General features: G+C 38.6%; 2 protein-coding genes across 3 annotated transcripts; both read right to left on the reverse strand.

Moving 5' to 3' along the window:
* Positions 1–1038: 1038 nt before the first annotated feature.
* Positions 1039–10293, reverse strand: mfsd10 (major facilitator superfamily domain containing 10). The gene is made up of 13 exons (XM_037778684.1): positions 10138–10293; positions 6996–7180; positions 6401–6497; positions 6159–6262; positions 5848–6006; positions 5454–5645; positions 3916–4018; positions 3685–3796; positions 3496–3604; positions 3317–3407; positions 2078–2125; positions 1898–1987; positions 1039–1695 (listed from the first exon to the last, which is right to left on the reverse strand). The coding sequence occupies exons 2-13, from the start codon at positions 7146–7148 to the stop codon at positions 1592–1594; spliced, it is 1362 nt and encodes a 453-aa protein (XP_037634612.1). The 5' UTR covers positions 7149–7180; positions 10138–10293; the 3' UTR covers positions 1039–1591.
* Positions 10294–12963: 2670 nt separating this feature from the next.
* Positions 12964–24892, reverse strand: LOC119493142 (zinc finger protein 462-like). Of its 2 annotated transcripts, none has more exons than XM_037778258.1 (11): positions 24744–24892; positions 24319–24367; positions 19116–24223; positions 18744–19033; positions 18499–18617; positions 17929–18063; positions 17587–17827; positions 17279–17421; positions 16960–17183; positions 15535–16480; positions 12964–13838 (listed from the first exon to the last, which is right to left on the reverse strand). In XM_037778258.1, the coding sequence occupies exons 2-11, from the start codon at positions 24326–24328 to the stop codon at positions 13696–13698; spliced, it is 7359 nt and encodes a 2452-aa protein (XP_037634186.1). In that variant the 5' UTR covers positions 24329–24367; positions 24744–24892; the 3' UTR covers positions 12964–13695. The 2 variants fall into 2 exon arrangements, with proteins under 2 accessions (XP_037634186.1, XP_037634185.1); XM_037778257.1 differs by having other exon boundaries at positions 17587–17830.
* Between the last annotated feature and the right edge of the window lie 242 nt (positions 24893–25134).

Raw genomic sequence — 25134 nt, forward strand, 5'->3', positions numbered from 1 at the left:
CATGAATTTTAAAATACTATGATACAAGTAAAAATCCTACATTCAAATTTTCACTCAAAGTATTATCAGCAAATTATATTCAAAGCATCATAAGAAAAAGGCAAGATTCAAGATTGAAGATGTTTATTGGCACACGGTTATACAAGTACAATCGTGTGAAATACTTTTTGCTGGGAAGCTCCATTAAGAAAACAGTATGTTAAATAGCAAAAAATAGTAATAAAATAAAAATAATAGTGTATTTACAAATAATATACAGTATAATAATAAAGGAAGTACTTGGTATATGGTAACTATAGAAGCAAATATATAGCATATATATATACATATATATAGCATATATATATTTAAAAATATATATATATATATATATATATTTGCTTCTATAGTTACCATATACCAAGTACTTCCTTTATTATTATACTGTATATTATTACAGTATATTATTACAGTATAATATATATATATATATATATATATATGGGAGCAGTAGAGGTTGCATACTATAAAAATATTGCACAGGCATTTTTAATTTTTTTTTAATATTGCACATATTGCATTGATTGATGTATTGCACTTGTTTATTGCACTTTTGTGAGGGAGAGAATGTTGTATGATTTATCTGTTTAAGAGTCTGATGGCCTGGGGGAAAAAACTGTTTCTCAGTCTGCTGGTGAGAGTCCTGGGGGTCCTGTATCTTCTACCAGGTATAATAATAAGTAAGTGTAATTTATGCAGAATATTTTGATTTGAACATATTTTTTTTATGCTAAATGCAGTACCTGTGAGGGTTTCTGGACAATATTAATCATGCGATTAATCACGATTAAATATTTTAAGCAATTAACAGCCCTAGAAAAAAAGGCATGACACATTCTGGAAATTACTAAAGCAGACAGATCCCTCCAAAAATGTCAAAACATTGACAGTTCCAAAATAAATCAATGACAGTCTCTCTGTAATAGAGGGATGAGACAGAGAGTAGACTACATCAAAGTACAAGTACATCAAGGTTTTTGAGTAAATGTACTTGGTTACTTTCCTTCACTGCAATTAAGTTTATTGAAAACCTTTTTGTTCAACCTTTAAGTAAGATAATAATTCATTTCCAGACACAGATGTCAACTTTTTTCTTTTTTAATAACAAGAAAATAGAATATCCCCATTTTTTTTTTAAAGTGAGCTAAAAAAAATGTAAAATATAAAATCTGAGTGCTTGATAAAATACTGCATTATAAAATCATATCTATCAGCATAAATGTTATTTGTGTAACCCACCCTAACCCATACAGTTCACAATATGCATGTCTACATGTGCACATACATTAAAAGGCATTATGTCCACTCATTTCATCATCATCATCATCGTCATTTGTACAACAACGTCCCTTCTCTTCTGGCATGTGCATCGTCTTCTTGCATTATTTAGTTTCATGTAATGATCCTTGGCGAACAGCGCAGAAAACATATATCCCCTATTTGTGTTTGTGTCACAGTGAGACGTCAGTGCTTGTTTTCCCAGCACATGTAAACATCATAACATTCATTTAAAGTGTAAAATATCAGAATCTCTGTCAAGACTTTGTGTCTCTCACTCATCCTTTAGCCTTCTGGCTGTTCTCAGTAGAGCCAGAGGAATAATGAAAGAGGCTGATGTGAGGAGAAAACAGATCTGAGCTCCAGAGATCCAGTAAACTGTGAAGAAAACAAATTAAAATGAGTACACTGGAAAGAGCAAAGTTATTTATACACAGTACATCAGTCTGTAAAATATGCCCAGTTTCCATGCTATTTCATGTTCAGAATAAGGCACTGCAACTGTGGTATTCAAATAGTATTCTCTCAAGAGTTAATTTTCAGAAGCATTTGGAGCCATTACTGCCACCTGTCTTCTTACCGGAGGATGCCACAACTGGTCCCAGTGCTCTGGCCAGAGCGCCCAAACTACGCAGGATCCCCATCACTGTGCCCTTCTGACTGGCCGACCCTGGAGGAAAGTCCACAGTGTGCATATTATAGTACTGTCAGAGTGGTTTGTGAGTTTCCGTAAATATGAATGAATAAAGACTAGGCTCACCGTGGTCAGAGACAAGCGTTGACAGGCATGGAACTACTACTGCAGCCGCTGTATCAAAAATAAATTACATAAAATGTAAACACAGATTATATTGCATTTAACATAAATAAATACATTCTTTAGATTGAGATAATATTTCATGTTTTAGGTACATTTTCAAACCATCAGTGGATATTATCCTGCTGCATACAAACTGTAATTCACGTGTCATTGGTGATGTTTTATTTTTATTTAACCTTTAATCAGAATCTCTTGAGATACATTATGGCTGTCTCAATGGCTGCTTCGAGTAGTTAACACACAGTCACATAAAGTTTAAAATGTATTTACAACATTAACATAAAGTATATATTCAGTCGTATTTTGTTTTTTTGTCTATTGCTATCTACACATTATAGAAGAGGGATCCCTCCTCTGTCGCTGTTCCAAAGATTTCTTCCATTTTTGTCCCCTTAAAAGGTTTTTTTGGGGAGTTTTTCCTTTTGTGAATCGAGTGTCTCTAAGACAATGTGGTATTCTTTACAGATTAAAAAATCCCCTAAAGCAAATTTGTGATATTGTGATTTATAAATAAAAGTGACGTGACTTGACATATAGCATAATATCATAGGACCTGAGAGGCATTACGAAGAGAGCTTGTCTATTTAAAACTGTTATATTGTCAAGCTCTCTCCTTTATGCGTTGATTTTATCTTGTTTGAATTTACTCTTTAATGTTTTATTACTATTTCCCAGATTTTCTGCTCTACTGATTCATTATTTTTTACCAAATCATTTATGCAAGGCTCATAATTTTTGTTTTTTATGTTTTAAAAAGTCATGAAATTGATCAATATTTGGAATACTTAAAAAAAACCATTGAAAATTTGATCAAAAAAGTATCATTTGCAGCACAAGCTGAATGTAGTTTAACCATTCATTGTTTTGTTTTACTCTAATGGACTCATGTGCATCAGCTTTGGTGGATTAATCCCCTTGATTCTTAAAGGGGATATTTTGTAAAACAAATTGTAGTACTCAGGACACTATTTCCACTGTTGATACTAAATACTTGAAATCTTCCAAATTTGCTATGTGGTTTGGTAGTATAATTTTTACTGGCGTCATTTCCTGTTGTGACTCTACTCATATGCATTAAACCATTGTTCATCAGTTATATTTCTTTAATTTTGCACATTCCTGGGTACGATGAAGGGTTTAACTTATCTTAACACGACATACAATATAAAATGAGCTCACCAAATGAGTATAACGCCAAGCCGACGTAAAGCATCGTTACATTCCAGCAGAGCCCGATGAGAATAAACGCTGGGATTAATGTTATGATTGCCTAAAAAAAAAAGAAGACAAGTGTGAATTGGTGCATCATGTCTTTTCACTGTACAGCTATCTGTCATGTAAACAGAAGGTGCTCCTACCACTTGAACAGCCTTGATGTGCTGCCCAGGTTTGATTCTGCGAGCGTACCCTCCCTGGATCGAAGCCATGATGACACCGATGAAGAAGAACATCTTTCCCTGGTCCATACTAGTGAGAGAAAAATGCTTGTAAAAATCCCAGGGGTTCTAACCGTAACTGATGGAGTACACAGCTTTATCTTATCATACCTTGTGAAGTGGAAGCGTTGGTGAGTCAGAAAACTCAGCGTGAACTCCAGACCGGAGAACAGGAAGAGGTAGCAGAAATAAACCAGGCCCAGCACTTGAAGCTTCTGTATTCCTGTAAAGACATTTCCACCTTCTATCTATCAGGGGGCCAAAGGTCATTCATGCTTTATGAATGGGTCAAATGGGTGTAAGCCTCTTCCCTTACAGAGGAATAAAGTGTGCAGCACTCACTTCCTTTTTGAGGTGGATCTTTTGTCCTGGTAACAGCTGAAAAATGGAACAAAGATAATGGGTTCAGAAGGTCCCTGGAGTTCCCGAACCCCGAAGATGAAGCCTAGGATGAAACAAGAACAATTACATATGCATCTGTCAAAGAGAATAATGTCGCTGTGAGAAAAAACTTTTTCAGCCACTAAGGGGAAAAAAGTGTGAAAAAAAACGTACCGAGCTGTTCTATTATTTGCCTTTACCCACTTAGTCATTATATCCACATTACTCATGATTATTTATATAAAATCTCATTGTGTGACTATTTTGTGAAAGCACCAACGGTCAATCCTGCAATATCATCTTATTATCTATATCAAGATATCTGGTCAAAAATATTGTGATATTTGACATTCCCCATATCGCCCAGTCCTAACCACGATGGTCTTACATATACCTATTAGTGGGTGGTGGTGATGATGTTTTAACCATTAATTATTGTGTTGAATGGATGTTTTACTGTCATTTTAGTTTTATGTGAGTTTGCATGTTGCAAGGTTGCAAGGTTCATTTATTTGTCATATTACAACACAAAGTTGCAAAATGAAATGGAAGTTGCAGCTCCTTCATGCTACACACACATAGATCATATATACACATATTTAAATTAGAATAAAATACTTATACTACTTAGTTATTTATATACAAATCCATATACACATACTGTTTATATACCTAGAGAGACTTAAAAAAAACAAAACTGTATTAGGGCTGGGCGATAGAGCCAACATCTTCTATCACGATAGTTCATTTCATATCTCGATAACGATATATATCACGATATTGCATGTTTTCTGGTAATACCATAAATAAATAGTCTATATGAAATAACCACATGATGAAGTCTATTTTGTGTATACTGCTGTGTGAATTAAATACAATTGAAAAGTACGGAGTATTTTCTCATTTTAAGAACTTGAGTGCAAAATGAACATAACCGTTTTAAGTGAAATTATAGAGAAAAAATAAATAAATATAGCCTTAACCTATATCGCGATAAAAACAATATAGAAAAATATATACGATAGACATTTTTATATAGTTTTGACAGTATATATCGTCATCTTGCCCAGCCGTAATTTGTATTGTATATGTTTTATAGCCCTTACACGCCCATATTCCACCCACACAGGTATGTTACCGATAATACCTCTTTTGTGTGGGCGTGTACAGACTGTACTTGATTGACAGCACTTGTTATGACAGGACAATGTACACTGTTCTTAGCTCATAATAGAGTTTCAGGAAAAAGTAGCAATCAAGTTCAGGTAATTCCCAGCATAGCTCCACCCAGCTTCAGCGTGCCAAAGGGCCTAATTCCTAATTACTTCCTTACTGCTCCTGGCCAAAAAGTAGTGTAGCTTTGCATTTACCAACTGTGGTATGAAAAACTTTTCATCTAACTCTTGCTCAACATGCTGCAAAAAATACATCTGCCCCTTGAGTAAAACTGTATGTGATTCAGTTTGTCAGTTGGGCGTGTGAATGTTTCCATAGCCAACCTTGACATCATTTGTGAGCGTCTCTGGCAGCATGAGCCAAATAAAGAGCAGATCAGCAGCACTGAAGGCCAAGGCGAGCAGAGCGGGAGTCTGGAAGAAGACATTTCCTGTTTCCCTGGAGCTGAGGGCAAAGTAGGCGCCCATCAGAGGCCCCACAGTGAAGCCCAGGGAGAAGGCGATGCCGATCATAGCCTGGCGGGGATCAAATTAAAGTTAGATTTTTCTTACATTTAGTACATTTGCCTGAAGGTCTTACAAAAGGTATTAACTGGCTTTATGTACAACAAATAAATGTGAGGGTCAGATGCATGCATCCAATCACATTATGGTGTTTTTAGATGTCATATTTTAACAATACATTTCCTGTTATGGCCAAAGAAAGTCCTGTGCCTACCATTCCTCGGTTCCGTGCTTTCGGGGAAGGCAAGTCGGCCACGATGGCGGTGCAGAGGCTGACGTTGCCCTTACAAATGCCCCCAATTACTCGAAACAAAAGGAACATGCTGAAGCTCCGGGAAACGGCCCAGACCGCATAGGAGGCCATCAGCCCTAACTGGAACACAAGGCACCCAATTAGACCAGAATGATTCAGGGCTGATGATGGTAAAAGCTGCACGGAGTGTGAACTGCAACTCTAGTGGCTTCCAGTGTGAAAGGATACTGAGGTTTATGTTTGAAAGTGGGGTATTATGGCATTTTACTCACTGTAGTGAGCATCATCAAGGGTCGCCTGCCATAGCGGTCTGACAGAGCCCCGGTTACAGGCGACGCCAGGAACTGCAGCAGAGAAAACAGCGACCCGATCAGACCTGAAAGGCAAATTGAGGAGCACACAAATGCATGCAGTTTATTTGCATTATTAAAAATGTAACTGGTCATAGTGTCACAAAAAGGGAAACGTAGAGCTCCACATAAGCTACATTGAAGGTGAAATAAATCCAGTATACCTCCAAACAGGACACTGTTGTATTTCTTTTCCATAGGAATCCCGACGACCTCCCTGAACCAGTCCACAACACCCTGCAGAGACTGATACACGCCATCCTGTCCAACAAGACAGAACACAGACAATACAACATCACACAGGGACAACACTAGTAAAGATTCAGCATGAGTCAGCATGCAGACTCACACATGACTGCTAATCTAATCACTCATGAGTTGGTTATGGTTTTTATGGAACAGATTCTTCATACAAAGCTTCATTTTTTCATTCAAAGCATCAAATTCTGCACATTATCTGTCCATAATACACCAACTCAAAATCTGTTTTTACCACAGTGGAATCAGTTTGTACTGTTGGAAACAGTAAATACTGGTTCCACCGGTGAAACTGATGCATAACTGTATTGTCAAGGGAACAAAGCTTACTGTCTGGCACCAATATGCTCCAAACCAGTCTGGTGATTGAAACCGGTGACAATATTGTGACAAGTGATAATTAGTTCTCTAATTTACATGCAATCAAATGGAACTCAAATGAGGAAGTAAGGCTGGTTGAATCATCTTTAAATGCTTTTAAATAAACAAAACAAAACTAACCCCAGTTTGTGCATAATGGTCCAAAATGGAAGGCAGTAGAGGAAGAATTAGTGTAAATCCCAGCAGGTCCAACAGCAGGGTGATAAACACAATGTTGATGACCTTCGATGAGAAGGAGCCGCCATCCTCTGCAGATTTGTTTACGTCTGACATTCCTCAGACTGAATACGGTGTCTCTTCCGTTCCTGTTTGCAAGTAAAACACATAACAGTGTATATTAGAAGAAGATGGGAACAAGTAAACCCCTTGGGGAAGTGTCGCAATTATTACAAACAGCTTCATTTTACAGGTCTGTAATTTCCTAATAAGAGAGTTTCCTGGAAAGAAATATGTTATCTTGACAGAATTCAGACAGATATTAGGTATATTTCCTTGAAATACCTACTCCGTTTAAAACCCAGTAAATATTCCACTCATTATTAATTTATTATTTGAAACTTTATTCTCCATATATGTTGAATTGTATGCTGGATTGTAGACACATTTTTACATTTGTGCATGTTCACTAGGGCTGTGTATTGGCAAAAATCTGGCGATACGATACATATCATGATACAGGGGTTACGATTCAATATATTGCGATACTGTAAGCAAGGCGTTATATTGTGATTTTTTAAAACTTAATTTTAGGAGAACTATATTATGAAGAATAGGCCACCATATACATAAAATTTGAGTGAAAAAAAAGGTTTTTATGCAATCAGAAGCGTGGGTGCAATCTGAGCCACTGTCTGCCACAAATCTTTGCCAAAAAATTATTGATTAAAAATGATAGTGTTTTTATTTTTAATTTTTTTTGTATACTTTATTTTTTACCTTTTTTTCGTGGTTGTTTTCATATATGGAATTTACAGTTCGGAATTACAATAGTTTATAAAACAATATTTTAAGTAGTTTAGCTTAGAGACGAAATCATTAAGTACACTAGAGAAAACAACTTCAACATTCAAAATTGAAATAAAATTAAGAAAATAAATAATAATAATAATAATAATAATAATAAAAAGAAAGAATAGAATAAAAAAAAGAAACAATAATAATACAAAAATAAGAAAGTAATAATAATAAATTAAATAAACAAATAGTTAATAGAAAATAAAGGGGGGGAGCGCAGATATGTAGTAATATCATTTACATGGGCACACACATTCATCCTCCTTCACATGTCAGGTCACCTTCAAGCATATGTATATGTGCATGCTTGTTAACCCATGTAGCTATATTTTTCCTTTTGTTAGACTCCATCTCTTCTTAAAAACATCCTCCATATTCCTTATTCCCTTTTCCATAACTTTTACTTCTTGAATTAAACTTTTCCATTTGAAAAAATGATAGTGTTTTTAAGTGTATAGATGTTTTCTTACACCCCTATTGTTCAACTGGCCTGCTGTGCACTGTTGGTTATACTTCTAATGAATTGGAATTAACTGAAAGTGTATCAACTGAACAGTGTCTCAATTTTCTTTATAATTAGCACCACATTATGTAGGTTATTTCCAGGAAAATTGCTATAATTTGCAATATTAGATAATTAGCCTATGACCTGTGACCCCTGTAAGCCCTGGGACCTGTAAAATAAAGCATTAATACAGACAGTGAGTTAGTAATCTGCAGATTCATGAGTAGCACAAATATTTAGACTGAGTAGTTTAAGCCCATGTGTGGCTCAGTTAATCCCTGTGTAAACATGTGGAAGTTATTGATATAGGCAAAGTGACTCTCATAAACTACATGTAAACAAATAGATGTTTACAAAAGTAGATCAACTAAACAATCAAGCTCTATTTATATAGGCCCTTTCAAACAAGTCAAATGCAATTCAAAGTGCTGTACAGACGATGACAAAAATGTAAAATATTAAAAATGGATTTAGAGACTAATGCACACAAAAACAACCAATATAAAAGTTAATTGAATAAGAAAAAAATAAAAGATGGGTATTTAAGATAATAAAAGGTAAATAAAATACAAGGAAATAAAAATAACAATAAAAATAAATTCATGAAATAAAATTATGAAACTACATAAAATAAGCCGATTGTATTAAAATAATGAAATTTAATAAAATAGAATAAAAGAGATAATGATCAACAATAAAATGTTGATTAAACAAAATATAGTAAAATAAACCTTATAATGATGATGATAAATAAAATAAGTATAAACAATAAAACCACAAAATTATGAAACTACACAGATGTATGACAGTAAAGTTGCAATCAACCAGTCTCTATTTACTACTTCTTATAGTAAGTCAAGAGAGAAAAGGTGCAGCTCAAGGAGGAAGGAGGAAATGTGTTAATGCTCAGATTTAAAGTTGATCCCAGTCTGTATTAACCTTTCAGTAAAGCCCACCAACATGCAAACACATTTTAACTAGAATAAAACTGTTGCTCTGATAAATAAAAACACATTTACTGCATGTAGTTGCCTCCACAGAGTGTCATATGGTATCGATCCAGTGAGACTGATCAGCATCACCTCTTCTTAGACACTGTATTTAGCCAACAAACATATTTGAGCAGCTTCCATATTTAATAATAGATATTTCAAGCTTTATTTATATAGCACCATTCAAACAAGTCAAATGCAATTCAAAGTGCTGTACAGACGATTGACAAAAATGTAGCATGTTAAAAAATGGATTTAGAGACTAATGCAAACCAAAACAACCAATATAAAAGTTCATTGAATAAGAAAGCAATAAAAGTATATTATATTATTATTATTATTTAAGATAATAAAAGATAAATAAAATACAAGGAAATAAAAATAACAATAAAAATAAATAAATAAAAAATTATGAAACTAAACAGATGTATGACAGTAAAGTTGCAATCAACTAGTCTCTATTTACTACTTCTTATAGTAAGTCAAGAGAGAAAAGGTGCAGCTCAAGGAGGAAGGAGGAAATGTGTTAATGCTAAGATTTAAAGTTGATCCCAGTCTGTATTAACTCCTCAGTAAAATACACATGCAAACACATTTTAACTAGAATAAAACATGCTCTAATAAATAAAAACACATTTCCTACATGTAGTTGCCTCCACAGAGTGTCATATTGTATCCATCCAGTGAGACTGATCAGCATCACCTCTTGTATTTAGCCAATAAAACATATTTTAACAGCTTCCATACTTACACTGTATCTGCAGACTTGTGATCTAAATCCGAACAGCTCACACCGAGAACTTGCACAGGTCTACTTCAGCCCATTATTATGAGTCCACACCAGGAAGCGGTGTCCTCTTACATGTGGATGACAGGAATGTGTCGTAATCCAACGTACACAGAGCAGACGAGAATGCTGCCTTCAGGTCATCCTCGTAAAACTCGGATTTCCGCGTTCCCCACACTCAAGTGATGGGAATTCCGGCTCTGTTTAGTGAGCCAGATCATTTGGCTCAGCTCACCAAGAAGAAGAGCCGGATCTTTCGGCTCCCAAACGGCTCTTTGTTTTACCACTTCTGCCTTTTATATAACTCAGCCAAATTTAGCTTTAGCTGTTTTGACCTATGATTAGTATGTGTGCACATGTATCAATTAAAGGGACTGTTTGTAAGAATCAGAATTGCTTGTTAACAGCGACACCTGTGGCCGTTAAGTCAACGAAAGTCAGCGTCGGGTTCGCGCTTGCTCGCTCTACATAGACATGAACGAGCATCGCTCAATATGTAAATACATTTCTGGGTGTAATACTGGACCACAAAATCTGCTGGAAACCTCAGATAAATTATGTAAGAACAAAGCTGGCAAAGAGCATAGCAGTCTTAGGGAAAACAAGACACACTGGATCATAAATCACTGCACATTCTGTATTCTTCACTTGTATCACCATATCTGAATTACTGTGTAGAAGTTTGGGGTAACACTTATAAAAGCAACTTACAACCATTATGCATACTACAGAAGAGAGCAATCAGGATAGTAAATAATGTGGGATATAGGGAACACACGAACACACTGTTTTTGAAGTCACATGCATTGAAATTTATGGATTTGGTCAAATTTAAAACCGCAATAATTATGTTTAAAGCAAGACATAATTCACTTCCGGGCAATATTCAAAAAATGTTTTGTGACAGGGAGGGGGGTTATAATTTTAGAGGAAAATTTAATTTTAAAAAGCATTATGTTCGTACAAAAAAGAAGAGTATGTGTATTTCAGTCTGTGGGGTGGATTTGTGGAATGGGTTAGGTGATGGGTTGAAGGGGAGCACAAATATAAATCAATTTAAAAAGCTATACAAGAAAGATATTTTTGGGAGGTATATGGTTGAAGAAGAGTTGTGTTAAAGGTTGGTTATAAACTTTTTAACTCCGGATGTATTTGTGGGTTGTAAATAAACTTGGGATGCTGTTCATATATTCAACTTAGGATGTAAATAAATCTGGGATAGTTTTTATATTATATTATATTATCATTCTATGATATATGAGTTAATAGAGGAGAAGTGAGAAAGGGGTAGGGTAATATAAGTTTTTCTTCTACCTACTCCTTTTCGGACACTATAACTCTTGTTTTGTTTGTTATTATTTTGTATCTGTTTTTATTTATTATATGTTCGAAATAAAGTCTTTCATTCATTCATTCATTCAAAACAGTGAGGCGACACACGTCAGCTAAAACCACAATATCACTCTATATTTCAGCTGCTTGGCAGTAATGTTAGCTGACCAGACGAAGGTCTCTCCATGAATCACTGCTGATCCTAGTGTTGGCTTTTCCTGCCTCAGCCTCCCGACCGCGGCCGGAGGGAACAGGGAAAACACCGGCACTTGGTCAGAGACGATAACGTTTCTCTCTGCAGAGCCCCGTCACTTCACAAGACACGGGAAACCTCTGCTGGTCTGGAGGAGCTGCAGCAGTTATTTCTGCACAAACGTCCACTGTACATTCACTAGATATTCTCAGAGCTAAACTAACCCTTCAGTAGTGCACGCATGCATGTGAGGTGGAGCGAGCTGAGTGAAGGCAGGCAGGCAGAGGAGCAGCGCAGCAGACTCCGACCACACGCGCGCGCATGGGACACCGACCCGGGTGATTTATACGTGCAAGAAGTTACAAATAGTCCCTTTAAATTATTCAATATAATTATACTAAACCTTATAATTTAACCAGCTGCAACATTAAAGTGATGAACACATTAATGCATCAATAAGTATAATCCAATAATATACATTATTCTGCATAATGTGTACTATTATGTTTAGGTACTTTTTATATATTCATATGCTAATATTTATGCACTTTTACTTAAGAAGGATTTTGAATGCAGGACCCTTACTTGTAACAGAGTATTTCTACACGGTAGTATTGCTACTTTTACTGAAGTACAATATCTGAGTACTTCCACCACTGCATGTATTATAATACAATAATAAACATGTAATACAATACTAATGTAATATAACAATATAATATGTAATAGAAATGTTTACTTAATGTGATGCCACTATTGACCTTGCTTTGTTTGATAAACCAATAGTGAGGTCAACATGAAGTGTGTAATTAGGAAAACTGCTGTTAAGTCCTGAAGCTATCCAGACACCTGAATATACATAAGCATAGGACTCAAGTGCTCTGAGGTGTAGACATAGTAATACTGCTGCTAAGTCCTGAAGCTATTCACCTGAATGTACATAAACATGTACTCTAGTGCTCTGAGGTGTAGACATAATAATACTGCTGTTAAGTCCTGAAGCTTTTCACCTGAATGTACATAAACATGTACTCTAGTGGTCTGAGGTGTAGACATAGTAATACTAGTGTTATACTGCTGTTAAGTCCTGAAGCTATTCAGACACCAAGTAGTAATAATAGTACATTAAAAATATTAGTTATACTAATACAATAATAGCAGTGATAACGTCCTTAACATTGTGATAAAATAAGTTGTATTCTTTGCAGCTGCTCACTGTTTGACATACAGTGGACTACATCACCAGCAGAGAGACGACAGGTAAAAGATACACCAGTTTCAGGTTTATTTACAACAAAAGTAAATGATATCCTACGACACAGGGGGTTAAAAAGACAGAGGTTTATTAATTACATGGAATTTTTCAAACATAATACTGTTATTTTTGTACGTTTGAAATGGTTTACTTGCTCACTGCCAGGGTACAAAACAACTTTTAATCAAAATACCCAACAGCACCTGAAGGCAGCACAAGCATTTCCACACTCAGTGGTTTGGAGGTTGGTCTAGTTCTCGGTACTGAACATGGATGCTCTGATGTACCAGTTTATATGTAACAATAGTTTACAGTGTAAAGAAGTTTGCATGTTTTACAGTATCAATGATTAATATCTCTCTTCACATAAATGACAGGAATAAAAAAAAGCGTCTTTGCAGTAGTTTGATGGTTATTCAGGGATATCCATTATTGTCTTTAAGGAAAACTTAAGATATTAATGACAACGAGTCACACTTAATACAATCATCTTGGTTCTGACATTTATTAACTGAAATTAAATCCTACACATAACAACTGTACCATAAAAAACATCTCGTTAGAAAAAGGTTTAAAAGCTACAAAACATGAAAAATGTATTCGTAACCAGGTTTTACAGATTTACACAGAACGTAGTAGTAGTAAGACAGTAGAGGACGGTTCAAGAAAACAAAATCTGGCTTGCCACAAAACAAATCAACAGTGGAAGCCCTCTCTACCATCCCAAACATAAAGAAAAGCGTTATATTCTATGTCGCATGATGTGACGCTCCAGTTCAGAGCTGTTCATGAGGTTTCGTCCACATAACTCACAGGTAAACGGTTTGTCTTGTGTAGCTGCTGGCCGTGGGACTTCAGCAGCTCCATCCGTGACTGAGAGTGCACCTGAAGAACAAGAGAAATGAACTTAGGCTGGTGTCACATGACATTTCCCAAATCATTGAGTCTATAAAATGTCATAACATTGTGAAAAATGTCAAGATGACATCCTCAAACTGCTTGTTTTGGCCGTTTAACCATAAAAAGATATTCAGTTTACCACAATATCAAACAGAGAAAAGCAGAAAAACTGAAACCTGCAAATGTTTAACATTTTTGCATGAGAGCTTAAATGAATGATTATCAAAATGATCAAAATTGGGATTTCCAGATTTAGTTTTTTTAACCATGTTCACTCGCATGCTGTCCTGGTTTTGTCAAACATTTCGTCATATTTTAGACACAGATACCATCGATATTTTTGTTGAATCTAAGCAAAGATTATTAATGAAATATATAAATGTGTGACGCTGCCAGATCTACTTTATGAAACGAATGGTGCGACTGTAAAAATGGTTGGTATGTTCTGTATCTAGGAATGCAGTCTGTTGTTTTGTATGTAAAAACAGTACATGCCAGCAGAGTTACATCATTTGAGGCACGTCAATTGGACTTGCAACATACATTAGACATATCATACAGACAATGGAGGTAGTTGCGGTATGGTAGCCAGTATGTTGGTCAATGCAGGGAGCAAATGTGGTGAAATTGCTGCTTTTCTGGGGAGTTGATGCTTGTTGACTTAAGCTGAAAAGATAAGTTGATTAATTGATCTACAGAAAATGTATCTGCAACTATTTTTTTTTGATCATAAATTGTTAATTTCAGTCATTTTCCAAGCAAAAATGCCAAATGACTCACGAGTTCCCGCTCTTCCACTGTGATCATTTGATGCTTTTCTCTGTTTTACATCATTGTAAACGGAATATCTATATATGGACTGTTGGTCAGACAAAACAAGTCATTTGTACTTGGAATGAATGTGGACTTGAAGAACATTATTTTCAAAAAGCAAATGTGGAGGTGGAGGAGTTTAAATACCAAGTCTGGTCTAAATACATACAATCATGGCAAGAGAAATCTGGCAAAAGCCAGAATTGAGAACTTACTGTTTATATAAGAAAGATTACAAATGTGAAAAATGCGTTAAATATAATTTGCCTTAAAGTCAGAGGTCACTTTGTGCACAGTTTAGATGTGGTATATTACCACTACATACTGAAACAGGACGATACAGAGGTGTAATTGAAGATGAAAGACTGTGTCAATATTGTGAACTAAATGAGGTTGAGAAAAAAAATGATTGCATTTTATTATTTCGTTTTTATATCATGATTTACGACAAATATTATTTAAAAAAGTTAGTGTTTCTGGTTTAGATAGGTATGGAGTCTGGAGCGTTAACTGAATATCTTTTTGATAATGTTTTTGTATTTTCTGAATATATTTCTTAAACATGAGATAAGAGGAGTAAAGTAACATACAATAGATAAATTCCCCAGACTTCCTTTGTCATGATTGGATTTGAGTTTGTGTCTTGTGCTTAAGGGGGCTGTGTTTGTATATTTATGATTGTATATTTGTTGTATGTCCATTATGGGATATATCCTGGAGCATTATTTGTGGGAAGTTCATGTTTACGATAATGTTATGATGATGCTGGTGTATTGTGCGGTTAGATGATGGTGGGCTAACAAGCCAGAAGGTTTGATTTGTTGTTATTAATGTGTTTATTTAATGTGCGATCAATTCAGTATCTTACCTTTGGTCACACGCGGATCGCCAGCTTCCTTTATCCCGTCACCTTCCTCATGTTTCTGATTTGTTCTGTTCTCCTCGTCTTCGGTGATCGTCTCATCTTCTTTGTCCTGATCACTCTGATCTTCCTCCTTGCAGCAACTAAGAGGCTGCATTTCTTCTTTGAGATATTCATTCTCAAGTACTGGCATTTCTCCGTAAGGCTCCCTTACCTCCTCACTGCTTTTCAGACTGGGCTCTTTTTCCTGTTTGCAGTTTGTAATTGAGACACCTGAGCTCTCATTATGGCTCATCCTAAGTGGTGCACACTTGGGCGAAAGGGTTAGCAAATGCCTTTCAACTGTAAAACTCTCTGGAGCTCTGCTGTTATTTGCCTCCGTATTAACTTGATTGTTTGAGTTGTGGGCCAGAGGGATGCTGCCCTTTTCATCCAGCAATGTCGTCTCACTTTGAACATTATCTACAATCTCTGTCTTAACCGTTCTGTCCTGATCTGCCTTCTCCTCTGTCTTGCGGATGCTGCCATCCTCATCCGGCAGTAGGCTATGACGTAGTGTTGCCTCCTCTTTATGTTGTGTGAACACTGTGCTGCTGTCCTCACCGTCTCTGAGTTTGAGTTGGGCTGGCAACAACACAACTGCTTGTTCTTGAGAGCTCTCGGAAGGGCCTTCTTCATTCTTGCCATCCAGCCCTTGCTTCTGATACGCTTCCTTGGTCTGTAGTGTAATTTCCTCCCTTGTGCTATTTTCTTCCTGGTCCTTAGCTTGTGTCTCATGTGGAACATCATCACAGTCCGTAACAAACTCCTCCGTTTCTACATCCTCGCTGTCATCGTTGTGGTGCTCCAGGTTAGACGAAGGTTCCTCCTCTTCCTCTTCTGGCATCCCAACAACTCTGGCCTGTAGCTCATCAAGGCTGATCTGACCCACAAGCTCATGATTCCTCACAACCTGCACAAAAGAAAAACAAAAATAAAATAAAAAAAACGTATTATTAAAACTTTTTACTTCTTTAGTAATAAGTAACTTATTTTTTCTTAAGTAATGTACTCAGACCGTTTAATCGATTATCAAAATAGGGGCAGATTCATTTAATAGTTGACAACTTATTGATTAATTGTTGCAGCTCTATACAGATTGTAAAGGGCCTCGCGGTAAATTTGTGATTTTTGATATTGGGTGTATACTTGCGGCTGCAACAACTTGTGTTTGGTCAAACAATACTCTTTGAACCCCCTAAGGGTTCATTGAATAACTTTTATTTTCTATAATGCATTTTTACAACAATTCTTCTTTGAAACAAAGAAGGCGTCTGTGACTCCCTTTATGTTTTTCCAAATTCCAGTACATTGAAGGTGGATGATTTATAATTCCTTCAGACACAGAGGAATTCCAGTGATGCATAGAGGGGCTTAGTAACAAATCCTCACCTGATGCTTATCACTCAGGTGTGCCTCCAAGTCGCTCAGCCGAGTGCAGTCGAAGTAGCACAGCCGGCACTTGTAGGGTTTGACGTCGTCGTGCCTCTTCATGTGTAAACGCAGGTTGTCGGCACTTCCGCTCGTGAAAGTGCACTTGTGACAGCGGAAGACGATGCCTTGAAGGTAACGCGACAACTTCGAGCGACGCACCTCTATTGGCACAACACGCTCCTCTGAAAACAAAAGAAACAAGAAAGAGTGAACATAATGTGACGGATGAGGATGTGAGTGGGTGGGAACACCGGATCATGATGAGCATCTAACCTACCACGATGCAAGACGATGTGATCGATCATGTTGTTCTTGTTCTTGGTCTGGTAGAGGCAGAAAGGGCAGCGGAGGTCTTTCTGATGAGTAGGTTCTGACTGGCATGTAGAGTGACACGTCTCCATGTGCATCTCCAGGGTTTTCCTAATAAAACGAAGGAGAAACAAGTGTTTGGAGACAACTTTTGCGGTCATATATATACAGAATGAAAGGTTAATAAGTAGGAAAAAATAATTACTGTAGTTTTCACATTCCATAAACATTCCCCTTTTTACATAAAGAAAAATTCTCATGGTGGTTTTAACTTACCTTAAACCAGTGACAAAGTCGCACACCTTACACCTGAGGATCTTCTTTCCATGGCGGTTTAGGTAGTGCCGTCGCATACTAGACAGGTGTCCAGTGTTGAAGTTGCAGAAGTCACAGTGAAGCAGATTACTCTCAGGTAACTGGGTTTCTTGCACGTTTGTTTTAGACGGAGCATCCGCCTGCGCCCTCAAGCTGTAGTGGTTCAACTGCCGCTGCACATCTGGAGGCTCCAGGTACGATTCTGCTAAATACAATAAATCAAAGTCTCTGTATAGCCACGAATGCAAAAAGGGTGTTTTTGATTGACATTATGATATTTAAAACATAACAGGGATGACTTGCTTTCACTAATTTCAGGGTCTTCATCGAGTTCAGGCCAATAGTTCAATTCCTCCGATAAGTTAAAGGGCTCCCCGTCGGCCCTCTGATCGCTCTCTTCGTCTTGGTCGTCAGTCTCAGCAGGATCCACAATGACATCTGAGCATCCAGCAGCAGAACGAACATGGAATGAAAGACAGAAAAAACGTACAATATGTAATACGGGCAGTAAAGTTGATTATTAGCATACGGGCCACACTATCTGGTAAATTCTTAAATTTTGGTGCAACATTTATAGTATAGTGCACAACCTCTCCTTCTTTCTCTTGTATGCTGACAATTTTACAACTAGTTAACGACAGAGGTGGCTTTTAAAAAAAGCGACAGCCAATACAGGCAAAATGTGTGTAAAAATACCATTTTAAATGAAATATTGTGGTGCTGTAGAGATGTCCTGACCTACACATCATATTCGACTTAAGAAAACATCTTTATTCGATACAGATCCCTGAAAGAAATCCCAATCATTGTATCATTGTATTGTATCAGTGTATTGAATGCTGGGTAAGGGTGCGTTATATACAAGTTACTCACCTTGATGTGTTTTCATAAAATGACTCCTCCAGAGGCCCATGACGGTCGTCCGATAGGAACAGATGCTACACAGGAAAGGCCTGAGAGTCCCAGGTTTGAACACAACGTATTTGTTGATGCTGTCGAGATTTAAAAAAAACAACAAAAAAAAACAGTCACACATTATCAGCTCATCAACAATAACTAAAAACACGTTGGGGGGTTCTGGACATAAAGCACATCAAATCACCAAAGTCTCTTCTTACTTGTGTTTTAACACTGAGGTAGGCAGATTGTTCATCTTCTTGAGGGCCGCTGTGGCTGCATGGCTGCGCTCATGCGAACGCAAACCTTTCAGCGACATGAACGTCCTCCGACACTGTTTGCAAGTGTTTTTGTCTTCTCCTGATTCCAGCTGCGGTTGCTCCACGTCAGCGGGTTTCGACGGTGACGACAGAGGACTTGGTGGGAAAGTGAAGGTCTCCGCTGGCGTCACGTTCCACTGGGCCAGGTCCTCCACGGTGTCTAACATGAGAAGTTCATCTTGCCTACAGAACTGGAAAATAAACACATTAACAGTCAAGAAAGTGTAGCTGAAGCATGTAGGGAAATGATCAAGAGTGTAAATGTCAACTTACTTGGATGGATTTGGCCACTGGTGATGCCGTCATCTCCGTAGCCACTGCTTTCTTTCTCGCACTCTCTCTGTGGCAATCCAGGTGATACCACAGCTTTCTAACCCCATTCATTTGTTTGAGGCAGTGGATGCACCTGTAAAGACCTGTACTCCCCTTCCTTATTCCTTGTGATATCACAGTGAAGTCCAATATGCCATCTGAGCTATGAAAAGTACTGTAGTGGGCAACAAGCAGCTCAGGTGAGTCGAACATCTCCTCCGGACACTTCTTACATTTCATGGGGGCACTCTCCTCAGATTCAGCTTCAGGCAGTGTGATGTCCCTTTTGCGTTTGTTGTACTGCAGTAGCAGCTTGTTTGTGGTCAGTGGATCCAATTTGTGAGTGTTTTTGTAGTGAACTTGCAAGTATCTTCGAAAGAATCCTGTATAGGTACAAATGTGGCACTTGTACAGCCTTTCCTCGTTCTGTGCTGACAGTGAGTTTGATTGACACGTCTCAGGAGCGACCGACTGGTGATGGAAGCTGGTTTCTGTGGCGCTCACTGCTGATGCTTTGCCTTTTAAAGCCTTCAATGCTGAGCCCAGAGAGTCGTGATCCGATTGTTTTTTAGGTTCAGCTGCCTGTTCAGTTGGTCCAGCCGGACCGTGCACCCTCTCACAGTGGATTCTCAGTTTCTTCAATGACGCAAAAATCAGTGGACATATTTTACACATGTACCCTCTTTCATTAGAAGCTTTTCCAAACGAACACCCGATCATGTTGCTTCCAAATATTTCCTCTGTTTGAAGTTCATCCGCCCTGGCTATGATGTCCGGATGCTTCATTTGGCAGTGAGTGAGAGTGCCATGGTAGCTTGCATTCACATAGGGACAAGTTGGACACCTGTAGATTAATACTGTTTGGTATTCCTCTGTCGCCGTCGTGCCAGATGTACAGGCTTCATGAGTGTTTTCTGGTTGTGGAGTTAAAGGGCGGTCTGGAGATGTTGGCGTTGGCTTCTCGGGGGCCTGCTTGTATACTGGTGCATAGTATTTTATGAAGCTGTCCCTTCCGTGTTTCTTAACATAATGGCTTCCGAGACGTCTCTTCGTGGAATAGGATTTGGAACACAGGACGCAATGGTATTCACAATCCTGAACCTTTGAAACGGGGTCCTTCTTGTGGTGGACAAGCACGTGTCTGCTGAGCGCAATTTTTGTGCTACAACTATAAGTGCAGTACTGGCACTTCACCACTGCATACACTTTCTTACTTAAAAAGGAAGCATGTGATGATGTTCCCCGATTGCTTAGAGTCTTAAATTGATTGACTTTACTCACAACAGATGGTTTAGGCACTGGTTTAGGTGCCGGTTTAGGCGCTGTGTTTGCCACCGTCTCAGTATGGTCCTTCTTGCAGTGCCTGTTCAGTTTCTTCAGCGTTGCACATACTTTTGGGCAGGTTTCACACATGTAGCCACTAAGTTTTAAATCGCCAGAATTACCGGGACCTTTTGTTCTCAAACAGTCGCCCCAGTAGGGCAAATGGGCTTCATCCACGTGAAGACTGTACGCCCTGGCTGAGTTGCGAGGGTGCTTGAACTGGCAGTGGGTGAGAACTCCTTGATAATTGGTATTCACGTAGGTACAATGTGGACACTTGAAGACATGCATGCGTTTTTGGGTTTGCTCTTGTTCCGGTTCATCTGAATTTTCACTTCCAGCTTTGTGGTGTTTCATCCCACAGTGAGTGTTGAGACCGTGCTGGGTGTGAAACGTCGCAGGGCAGTAAGGACACCTGAGTTCTGTGGAAGATTCAGTTTCTTCGGGCGACTTGTCAAATTCAAGGGGCACTTGGTAGGATTCGAATGACCCAGGCATGTCACTGTGGTCTTCCTGTACCTGCCTGTTTGCACTTGATCTCTTGCTGTTGACGACGCCCAGGACTGAGCCATCTTCTTTCACGGACCACGGGTGAACAGCGCGGTAGTGACGTGCGATGACTGACATTGAGCGACCTTTAAATGAACACGCTCTGCACGAATACGACTTGGTTTCATTTTGTCCTGATCTTTCAGATGGTAAGCTGTCATCCTCGCCATCACTAATACCATCGGTGTGCTTTTTTTGAGGTTTCTTCCTTTTAGCAGCACGTGTCTCGGGGCTGACAAACAACCGAGAAGTCACATACTCAAAGCTCGGTATATTTCCTGGGTGTTGTTCCTTGTAGTGTTCATAGACTGCTGCTGCTTCTTGGTGAGAGAAAACACACAAGTAACAGTGATGGCCTGTCTTTAAATCTCCTTGTTGGAAACACGTTCTTAAAATATCTGTGATGGAGCGATTTGTCCTGTGGATTTTCCACATATGCCTCCTCAGAACATTCAGATATTGAGTGCGGTATGGGCATCTATAGCACCGAAGGATCCTCTGAGTTTGAGAGGCTGTCATTGAGGGTGGTGCTGAAGCTGGGAGGGATTTGCCATGCTTCATTGTTTTTTTCTTTTTATTTCCTTTCTTCTCTAGGGATGCATGATCGACTTCTTGGTTTGCAGTTGTTTTTATGTGCGATTTCTTCGTCTTTTCACGAACCATAGAGGTATACAGACTGACTCGTTCGCCCTTATCGCCCTTAACCACAAATCCACGATGTTTTTTGATGTAATGTCGCACTACTTGGTCCCGAGTACTCTGCCTATAGTTGCAAAAGTGGCAGAAAAACATATCTTCATCGCCCTCATTCATAAGAGGAAGAGGTAGACGCGTAGAAAAGGAGAACTCCCTTGCTTGAGATTTTGATCTTTCAATTTCATCACGAATCAAAGCTGTATGGTCAATAATACGTTCCCTGCTGTAACGAAGGTGTTTGTGAATTCTGGTTTGATGGTTTGCTATTCCTTTTAAAGATGGATTCCCATAGTTGCACTTTTGGCAGAAAAACAAGTCTTCTGCATGCGCATATGGATTTGATTTTCTCACCGGAAATTCTGCTGCGTCATCCTCTCCCTGCTGAACTTCTTCACTTTGAAGTTTCTTTTGCTGCACCTCGGCACTATAACATAAGATATCATCGATACATGTTAGTGCATCCTCAGCATGTTTTGCGTTATGATGACCAACAACGCTTTTGATGTTGGTACTTGAATAACTGCAAAACTGGCAGTAAAACAATTTACTTGGTGAACTGCTGGATAAACTGTCCATTCCAGTGGACATTTCTTTATAGTGTTTGGTAGGCACCTTCTTGCGTTTACTTCTTTCTTCCACAGATTCTACTTTCTTAGTTTTGTGAGATTCTGAAGGAGCCTTTGAAGCTTCTGGTGCACGCTTACGCTTACGCTGCGACGGCTCAGCTTTTTCTTTTGTTTTCTTAGAAGAATCTGAGGTTTGATGTGCAGATTTTTCTATTACCGTCACAGAGTTTGGAGACTTATCTGGCGTCACGTGTGATGAATGTGACGTGGCACGAGCTGACTGTTTGATTTTGTCTATTGTGACTTTTTCCCCCGGGTGGCTTTTTTGGTAGTGGACATGCATAACGACAGCTGACTTGTGACTAAACTCGCAGTAGTTGCAACGATACAAGACCACGTCTGCTCCCGTGGAGGTGGGATGTTGGGGCGAGGGTGCATTTTTCACTTCCTTACACGGTGTACAGGCACGCTCAGGAGAAACCCCTCCTTGTCTTTCTGGACTTGGTGCTCTTTCACATGAATTCGACCGAGACGATCCCTCTTGGCGTCCATCCAAATATCTGCAGTACATCAAGGAATTATCCACTTCGTATGTTGCGTGATTGTCCTTGTAATGGTCTTTCAAAGCCTTCAATACGCCGGTGGTAAACCGACACGCGAAACATTTGAAAACCAAACTCAGTTCACGTGACTGCATCGTGAATACATTTGGGCCCTCTGGATGATTTTCAGTGTAGTGTCTCTTGAGGTAAGCTACACTTATAAACTCCACTGGACACTGCAGGCAACGAAAGGTAGCACTCTCATCACTTGGATCCTTAATGTAAGCAGCGTTATATCTTACGTAAGGGTGGTTGCTTTGATAATGGGTAGACACACAAGCGATGTCCACATCACTGTAGTCACAGTGCCTACAAAAATAAGCCTTTGAGCTTTCTGCGTCTCCATTGATAAGATGAGGCTTCTTTTCTCCTTCGTCTTCACTAACGTCAAACGAAAACTCTGCGTCTCTTGATGTTTGTTGTTCAGTTGCGTTTGCGTTCTCGGGGAGCTTTGTCTCTTCTTTGTCTGGCTTTGCCTTTTTAGCAGGAGGACATTTTGAGCTCTCATTGTTGGTCCTCTTGCCAACGTTGTCAGGAACTGTTTCTCTGGATTTCTCCTTGGGCTTTGGTGGTCTCAGGTCAGTATTTAAAAGGTGGTCATTTAACAAATAACGGTGAGAAACACGAGAGATATCAATCCTGGACTTTGCAGTGACTTTAAACACACCACTACTGTTTGGGTTGGAGCACGAGGGAGATTCTTGCAAAATGATGGTTCGTTTGGTGTCGTCTAGAGGCTTTGGGCTATCAGCTAACTTCACTGGGGGTTTCCCGTTTGATCCAGATGATGCCTCGAAGTACTTGGTAATGGTTTGCAATGGCCTCTTGTATGTCTTCAGATCCTTTGATGAGTTCAGTGTGCATTTAGATTTTGAGGTAGACATAACTGAAAACACGGAGGGAATCTCTTCTGCTTCAGCAGCGTCACTGTGCTGGTTTGTTGAACCGACAGCTATTTTGGTCTCCGGGTTTTCAGAAATGATTAGATTTCCTATCATGTTCTGATCTCCTGTTTTTTCGTGACATTTGTTCCCATGTTCGTTTAAAAGGTCCCGACTACGCGCTTTAAAATCACAGTGCTGGCATTCAAAATCATCTCCTGGACTGTTGTTGTTGTCAGCGTTGGCTTTGTTAGTCCCGGAGCATTTTAAACCAGCCTCTCTGAGAGCAGCATCCACATCGAGGCCATGCACCTTGTTGAGGTGTTCAAAAAGGTAAACTTTGGACTTGAAGAAGAGCGTACAACGACTACACTGGAAAGACTTGTTTGGGGATTCTTGGGTGGCAACGTCATTGTGCGTCATGTGGCCAGATGTGGAAAGGTTTATTGAATCTGAGGGGGTAAATAAATAAAAGATAATGTTGAATACTTAAATTTCATGCACTACATTGAAACAACATAATCAGAAGATGACAATGTGAAAATACCTTCTTGCATCTTGTATTCCTCTCTAAACACATATGAGCTGTGACACACCTGGAGGATTGAAGGTATACATTAATGCATTGCTCAAACTATCAACATTATATTTATTACTACTTTATCACCACTGGTAAAGTTATAGGTGCACTACTGGTTTCTACAGGGATTAGAAAATGAAACACTGACAACCACATATACACTATTATTCTTGAGTAGTAAAGGAAAATCAATTGAACAGCAGTACAATGTAACAATGGCACTATACACAACTTAGGAGTCGGGTATGCTCAACAGGAAGGAAACGTAAAGCGAGTTCATTCTCCTTTTACAGACAAAAACTGGCACAAACTCTCTCAACAAAACAATCACAAGACAAAGTGGACAAACACAACTTACTAAGAGACTCAGTGCACATAAATAATGTACTCACGCGTGCAGATCAACATCGGATGAGGCTTAAAATGACATGTTTTGAGTCGCCGATGCTGATAACATGAAGAGACCACAATTCTCCGCCATTTTTCCCGCGAGTACACTCTCGCTGGCTTCTGCCGCTTCCGGTGGAACAGAAAAAACATCAATGGATTTTTACTTCACTTCCGGCCGAAAGTTGCTTAGCCTTCAAAATAAAATAGCTTCAAGATTCAAGCCCTTTATTGTCATTGTTTAGTATAAACGAAATTAGATTGTGACAATCCCATAGGTGCTAATGAAAAGATAATATAATAAAAAAGAGATCAAGGCATCAAATGTTGACAATTTATTTCTCTTATGCTTTTCATTGTATGTAAATACTACTTGTTTCTGACTGTCCACTTGTT

Source organism: Sebastes umbrosus, chromosome 8 (assembly GCF_015220745.1).
Source record: "Sebastes umbrosus isolate fSebUmb1 chromosome 8, fSebUmb1.pri, whole genome shotgun sequence".
Taxonomy (NCBI): Eukaryota; Metazoa; Chordata; class Actinopteri; order Perciformes; family Sebastidae; genus Sebastes; species Sebastes umbrosus.

What these genes read in the sequence shown, in the direction of transcription:
- mfsd10 (XM_037778684.1), bottom strand. Translation starts at nt 7,148, where the DNA reads ATGTCAGACGTAAACAAATCTGCAGAGGATGGCGGCTCCTTCTCATCG. An exon ending in CAACGCTTCCACTTCACAAG is followed by an intron (nt 3,605 to 3,684) that starts GTATGATAAGAT and finishes TTCTCTCACTAG; the next exon opens with TATGGACCAGGGAAAGATGT. An exon ending in ACATCAAGGCTGTTCAAGTG is followed by an intron (nt 3,408 to 3,495) that starts GTAGGAGCACCT and finishes TTTTTTTTTTAG; the next exon opens with GCAATCATAACATTAATCCC.
- LOC119493142 (XM_037778257.1), bottom strand. An exon ending in ACCTCAGTGTTAAAACACAA is followed by an intron (nt 18,618 to 18,743) that starts GTAAGAAGAGAC and finishes AAATCTCGACAG; the next exon opens with CATCAACAAATACGTTGTGT. An exon ending in AGACCCTGAAATTAGTGAAA is followed by an intron (nt 17,831 to 17,928) that starts GCAAGTCATCCC and finishes TATTGTATTTAG; the next exon opens with CAGAATCGTACCTGGAGCCT.